The sequence below is a fragment of the Pristiophorus japonicus genome, unplaced genomic scaffold (genome assembly GCF_044704955.1).
Source record: "Pristiophorus japonicus isolate sPriJap1 unplaced genomic scaffold, sPriJap1.hap1 HAP1_SCAFFOLD_783, whole genome shotgun sequence".
Lineage (NCBI taxonomy): Eukaryota > Metazoa > Chordata > Chondrichthyes > Pristiophoridae > Pristiophorus > Pristiophorus japonicus.
Genome location: NW_027254700.1, coordinates 32,008 through 39,657, shown reverse-complemented (window position 1 = coordinate 39,657; position 7,650 = coordinate 32,008). Strand labels below are relative to the sequence as shown.

The window sequence follows — 7,650 nt, the reverse complement described above, 5'->3', positions numbered from 1 at the left end:
CTGGTCAGTAGATGTATACGTCTGTGGACCACAGCTGGTCAGTAGATGCATACGTCTGTGGACCACAGCTGGTCAGTAGATGCATACGTCTGTGGACCACAGCTGGTCAGTAGGTGCGCCTTCCACTGGTCAGCCGCTGTCTCTTCCAGCCAGTCCTTTGTGACAAAGCTCTGCTGGAGTCTTTCCACGAAGTCGTCCCAGTCCTCACCCATACAGTAACGTTCCTCTGTGCCACCGGTGGCCATCCTCGTGGTTCGGTGATTCCCATTTCTCGTCGCCAAATGTAGTGTCCCTGCACCTTACTACAAACTCACACGAGGCATGGATATATCAGACACGGTCACTCTGTGACCTTCACCTTTATTGCCAGGACCAAGGAGTACTGACTCTGGGTGGGACCTGCCCTTTTATACCTGGAAACCCAGGTGAGGAGTGTCTCCCGCAAGTTGACCCCCTGTGGTCAGGGTGTGCATTTCAAGGGTACAGGTACAGTGTGCATGAGTTACAGTTACATGACCAAATCATTACAAGATGGTTAAATACATGACACAGGGGACTTGTACGCCTTTAGTCCCATTATTTTACTGAGTACTACTTCATTAGCGATAGTGATTGTATGAAGTTCCAACCTCCCTACAGCCCCTTGCTTATCCACTATTGGGGTGTTTCAGTGGCTTCTACCGTGAAGACGGATACAATATATTTGTTCAATGTCTCGACCATTCCCCAGGGGAGGAACATTTACTTTAGCCACTCTTTTCCTTGTTATGTACCTGTAGAAACTCTTACTGTGTTTTTATATTTCGTGCTTGTTTACTTTCATACTCTATCTTCTCTCTCTTTGTCAATTTTGTATTTGTTCTTTGCTGGCTTTTAAACGTTTCCCAATCCTCTGGTCTCCCACTGATCTTGGCCCATTGCAGGCCCTTGTTTTCAATGTGATGCCATCCCTTATTTCCTCAGTTAGGCACGGATGGTTGTCCCTTCTCTTACAGTCTTTCCATCTCATTGGGATATATTTTAGTTGCGAGTTAAGAAATATCTCCTTAAATGTCTGCCACTGATCATCAACCGTCCCGTACTTTAATCTATTTTCCCAGTCCACTTTAGCCAACTCTGCCCTCATACCTTTGTTTTCTCAATAATTTAAGCTTAGGACACTGGTTTGAGAACTAACTTACTCACCGCCCAACAGAATTTCAAATTGAACCATGTTATGGTCATTCATTTCACTGCACCAGATCTAAGATAGCCTGCTCGCTGGTTGGTTCTGCAATATGCTGTTCAAGGAAACCATCCAGGATACACTCTATGCACACTTCCTCGGGGCTACGCTGGCCAATTTGCTTTGTCCAATCAATATGTAGGTTAAAATCGCTCAGGATTCTTTCGGTGCATTTATTACAAGCCTCCACCTGCCACGATCTTGCGTGGCAGAGCAGGCTCGAGGGGCTCAATGGACTAATCGTGCTCCTATTTACTGCAAAAGCTTCCACAGATGTGTGAAGAGAAAACGATTAGTGAAGACAGACGTAGGTCTCTTGCAGTCAGATTCAGGCACTGATGTAAAGCCTGGCCGACAGGAGCTGCCATCGTACCTGGTGTTGGACCTCCTCCTTACCATGCTGGGTTGTGGGGATTGGTGCAGGGCCGGGCCGAGTGGCTCCCCCTAGCCACTCACTCACTGCTTTGGTGAACAAACCTCTATCTGCTGCTGCCCTCGACTCTCGCTGTAAATCACCTGGCCTCACTTCTGGGAAGGGGAAGGTCAGTGACATCAACCAGCCAATGGGAATAGATCCTGCCGCCAGCTTTGTGCTGGGTACCAGAGCTGTATATGCTGTGCCGAGCGCGAGTGAGGACATCCATATGTGAGGCAGGGAGGGGTCCTGAGGAACACTACCCCATTGTCTAGGCAACGGATGTCGCCACCTTAGTGCAGGCGGGAGACCAGCTACTTTAGGTGGTACTTTAGAGGGTGCCATCCTTTTGCAGGTCACTGCTGACCTTCCAGAGGATCCTGACAGATCGTCACTCCCTGCCCAGGGAGCCCTGTGTAGACAGTGTGTGAGTGAGTGTGATAATATTCACCATGAGGGAGAGTGGCTCGGACACAATGGGCCTTAAATTCCGGCCTCACCAGGTCAGGCCCAAGTGTACATGCCCCGGAAACAGGCTTTTCCGATCTGTCAAAGATTTCTCCATATGGATTCTCCACATCCCGGGGAGAAGACCATTTGTGTGGGTGAGATTGGGTCATTTGCCCAAATCATGCCCAGAGAATGTCCTTCAAACTCTTAAACCAGGTAAAAGCAGGTCGATACATTACTTTTACCAGTGTAAGAGTTCTAAAACATATCAAAAATAAACTTAAATACATATTTTTACAGTAAAAACCCTTTCCACCAAGGATCATTTATTTTAAACCTTCTTGAAACATGTTCAAAAAATTCCAAAACATTTTTTTAACAAAACATTTAATTGACTTTAATTTCAATTAATTTTAAATATGTGATGTGTTTTTTAATTTATTCTGTTGCTTTTCAATATTGAGGTGTTTTTTCACATTGATAATAATGGGAACTCTGAAAAAGCGAGTTGCCATTATTATCACTGAGAATACTGCAGCGTGATTGGTGCTTCAGGCCCATGTGACTCCAGCTTTACTGTACGTATGGGGAAGGCCATTTCCCTAACGCTACACATGGAATGAAGGTCTCGGATGGGAATCGAAGATTTACGTAAAATATCCTCCGGTCGGAGGCATTTGTCCGAAGGAAGCCCCCAACCGGGATTTCCCCCCCATTATCTGGCGGCATTGAGTTCTGAGGCTGTAAAGTCTCTGCTGCTTCTTATTGTTTAATGAATTTTACAATTACAACAAAGGGATATTTCAGCACATTCTTCCACTGCTCCCGGAACTTAGTCTGTGTCACGGCGTAAATACCAGTGTTTGTACAGCAACTCAGCTGCTGCAGCATGAATCCTAGTTCAGTTACAAACACAGGTATATATACAGTATGTCCAATCCAACCAATCCGGTTTTCCATAAGAACCACCATATACATTGCCCATAACAGGATGAAATTCCCCGAGATAACAAACAATAAAATCATGGATTTTCTGCGACTCTCCATCTCGGGGTCTCTGGGACTCTCCCCACTGCTATGACCCCGGAGTCTCCTGCGAGCTCTGCTGGCCATTAAAATGTGTCTGACAGTGAGAGCATTGAGCAGCAGGATCAGAATAAATGGGACACACGGGGTTATAATATAATGAAGTATTTCGAATGCTCCCCAGCCCAGTGATGCATAATTAGTGTCATACACATCACAAAACCAGGGGTTGTTACCAAGCACATACCAACCTGAGAACATAAAATACCAGGGTATGTTCTTTAAACAGCTCAGCACAGTCACTGTTCCCAGAACCACAGCCGCCGTTCTCTCGGTGCTATATTTAGTTTTCAGCTTCTGGCAACAAATGGCCACAAATCGATCGAAGGTGAAAGTGATGGTGAACCAGACAGAACAGTCTGTGGCTGCATAGAGCAGGACGGCGTGGATATTACACAGGGGGATGGAATACACGAAAATAAACTGTTCCTCATAACGAATCGGAATGTGCCTCAGTATCAGATCCAGGATCACGACCAGTAGATCTGCTGTTGCCATGGCCACCAGGTAACGAGTGACACATTTGGAGAGTCCACAATTTCCCCGGGACAGGATCATTATCGTCACTAAGTTCACTGTGAGGAAAGGAAATAACCAGTTAAATTAAACATCAGGCTGGGAGCAAGAGCAGAAGATTGATGGGATTCGGTCTGCAATCTGCAAATCATTAGTGACATGAAATGATATAATCTAATTCTAGTACCTGAGGAAATGAATGCAGGGTTTATTGCAAAAATAATAAGGGATCAATAAATGAAATGGGGATAAAGACAACATGAAATGAACAGATGTTTGATCAATGAGACATTAAATGATAGATCTACCTTTAGCTCAGCAGGCAACAACACTGCCCAAGGTAACAGGGGCACACGGGTCAAGAACCTCTCAGGAAGCCTTCGTGTCCCGGGATCAGTCAGCACCGAGAGCGGTGGGATTCGCTTCTGTGCCGCTGTGTTGGTGGGAGGGGGCGGTGATGGGGGGAGAGGGAGGGAGACCCTCATTGTATTCTTGCTCCTGCTGAGGATCTGGATTCTAATTAGAACTGAAAGTGAGTGTAACAGAAATAAACATCGACTGCAATTTTGGCTTGCAATAATTACAGGTGGTTCTACTTAAAATGTATGAAGCTAATATGACGATGTTAGGTTATTAAATACAAATGTACAGCAGTTAGAAAGATAACTGGGCTGCAGGAAGTATATTGAACAATGAGCTTTACACCTTTTTGTTGAAATTGTCGCTCATTGCCATGTTATTCGGAAATTCTTACTTTCAAAGAATGGACTCTGAATAAAATAAATAGTTATCATTGACCAGGGAATGTCCAACTAAATGCTTTGTTTTAGCATCGAAATCAGACGACTTATTCCACAGGTAAAGTGCTGCCCAATGTTTCTGTAAAGTATCTGAACACAAATGGATAAGAGTTATTCTTGTTTTCTTTCACATGTTGCTTTCCAACTTGTGCATCGTATATTCGATGTAAAAATATCAAAGGATTGTTTGATCATTAATACTTCAGTTACAATCAGCTGACATTCTTTATGCTGAATGAAAGCAGGGCACAATAGAGAATTACTCCGATTCTCACTGAGACCCACTGAGCTGTGGCAGACAGACATGAGAGTCAATTGTAAACTCAAAGCAAAGATTGCAAATAAATGTCTGGAAATCTGACTGAATGAGCATTTAGTGAGAATGAAAATGACCCTGATAAATCTGTTCCAACCATCAGAATCAGTGGCAGTAATGCAGAACTGGAGAATGTGGAAAATGAGGCACTGGCTGGAACTGAATGATTCGAAACATAGAAACATAGAAAATAGGAGCAGGAGTGGGCCATTCGGCCCTTCGAGTCTGCACCACCATTCAATATGATCAAGGCTGATCCTCTATCTCAACACCATACCCCGCTTTTCCCTCATACCCCTGGATAACCTTTATAGAAATATAGAAAATAGCAGAAACATAGATATTAGGAGATATTTCAGTGATTTAAGAAGGTGTGTATGATCTGTCAGGATTTGTTCTTCGCACTGTGTGTAAGTAAACATGGCGAGCATTCGGTGAACACAACAGTAAAATAGTGTGGATGATGAACGTCTGAAATAAAAATAGAAAATCCGAGATATAATCAACAGGTCAGGCAGCATCAGAGGAGAGAGAAACACAGTGACTGTTTCAGGTCAATCACCTGTCGTCATTTGGTGACAAGTTCCCGAAACTTAGAAAACCTGCTTCTGATCTGACACAAATGTGCAGTGTAGCGAGGATTCTGAAATTCAGGAAATAAAGTGTCTCATCCAATATCTTTGCTTGAGTTCAAAACAGAACATTTGAATCTTGATGGCACAAGATCATTTAAAGAATCAATAGCCGAGAGCACGGTGAGGTACCAGATACACTAACAGCGAGGTACCAGATACACTAACAGTGAGGTACCAGATACACTAACAGTGATGTACCAGATACACAAACAGTGAGGTACCAGATACACTAACAGTGAGGTACCAGATACACTAACAGTGAGGTACCAGATACACTAACAGTGAGGTACCAGAGACACTAACAGCGAGGTACCAGATACACTAACAGTATGGTACCAGATACACTAACAGTGTGGTACCAGATACACTAACAGTGAGGTACCAGATACACTAACAGTGAGGTACCAGATACACTAACAGCGAGGTACCAGATACACTAACAGTGAGGTACCAGATACACTAACAGTGAGGTACCAGATACACTAACAGTGAGGTACCAGATACACTAACAGCGAGGTACCAGATACACTAACAGTGAGGTACCAGATACACTAACAGCGAGGTACCAGATACACTAACAGTGAGGTACCAGATACACTAACAGTGAGGTACCAGATACACTAACAGTGAGGTACCAGGGACACTAACAGTGAGGTACCAGATACACTAACAGTGAGGTACCAGATACACTAACAGTGAGGTACCAGATACACTAACAGCGAGGTACCAGATACACTAACAGCGAGGTACCAGATACACTAACAGTGAGGTACCAGATATACTAACAGCGAGGTACCTGATACACTAACAGTGAGGTACCAGACACACTAACAGCGAGGTACCAGATACACTAACAGTGAGGTATCAGGGACACTAACAGCGAGGTACCAGATACACTAACAGTGAGGTACCAGATACACTAACAGTGAGGTACCAGATACACTAACAGCGAGGTACCAGATACACTAACAGTGAGGTACCAGATACACTAACAGTGAGGTACCAGATACACTAACAGCGAGGTACCAGATACACTAACAGTGAGGTACCAGATACACTAACAGCGAGGTACCAGATACACTAACAGTGAGATACCAGATACACTAACAGCGAGGTACCAGATACACTAACAGTGAGGTACCAGATACACTAACAGCAAGGTACAGATACACTAACAGTGAGGTACCAGATACACTAACAGCAAGGTACAGATACACTAACAGTGAGGTACCAGATACACTAACAGCGAGGTACCAGATACACTAACAGTGAGGTACCAGATACACTAACAGTGAGATACCAGATACACTAACAGTGAGGTACCAGATACACTAACAGCAAGGTACAGGTACACTAACAGTGAGGTACCAGATACACTAACAGCGAGGTACCAGATACACTAACAGTGAGGTACCAGATACACTAACAGTGAGGTACCAGATACACTAACAGCGAGGTACCAGATACACTAACAGCGAGGTACCAGATACACTAACAGTGAGGTACCAGACACACTAACAGCAGTGAGGATGTACCAGTATTTTTAAACAACAACATGTACGTAAACAAAATGCAACACTTTGAAAGCCAGAATACCATTAATGACTGATTATCCCCGGTTATAGAGCAAGAATGATATTACAGTGAAACATGGTTTATATATTTAATAACTGAAAATAGATACTTACTCGGAACACCAAAAGCAGCGAATAGAGGATAGTAAATACGTTGTATTTTCATCAATACTCCTGTTATCTTCTCATCTAGACGCCAACTAGCAACAATGGCTAGATATTCATCAGACATGGGAGGCGGTGGTGGGATGAGAGACACAACCATGACTTCCCTTCTGTGACTCACTTCTGGTATCTGTGCTGGAGGAGACCTGCTCATTGTGTGAGGTGAAACATTGAAGGGAGCTCCTTACATCGAGTAGAGCGAAATCCCCGATGACATCATTAGGCATCACTGTAACTGACATTAATCACAGACATTGAACAAACAGACTCATTGAACCATTGTCATCACAATATTTCACTGCAACTTAATCCAGCTCACCGTATTGTACACAGTTTTAAATTAAAAGTGAGATAATGTGCGATTTTTTTTACACACCCATAAAATACCGAGGACAAAGATAACAGAGTTTATATTTCTGTATTGAATTAAAACTGAGAACAAAAGATGAGAAAGTGACAGAAACAAAG

At 43.6% G+C, this 7,650-nt stretch overlaps 1 protein-coding gene across 1 annotated transcript; it reads right to left on the bottom strand.

The window, feature by feature from the left end:
- Window positions 1-2,852: 2,852 nt before the first annotated feature.
- LOC139256822 (probable G-protein coupled receptor 139) lies at window positions 2,853-7,282 on the bottom strand. The gene is made up of 2 exons (XM_070874327.1): window positions 7,132-7,282; window positions 2,853-3,751 (listed from the first exon to the last, which is right to left on the bottom strand). The coding sequence occupies exons 1-2, from the start codon at window positions 7,280-7,282 to the stop codon at window positions 2,853-2,855; spliced, it is 1,050 nt and encodes a 349-aa protein (XP_070730428.1).
- Between the last annotated feature and the right edge of the window lie 368 nt (window positions 7,283-7,650).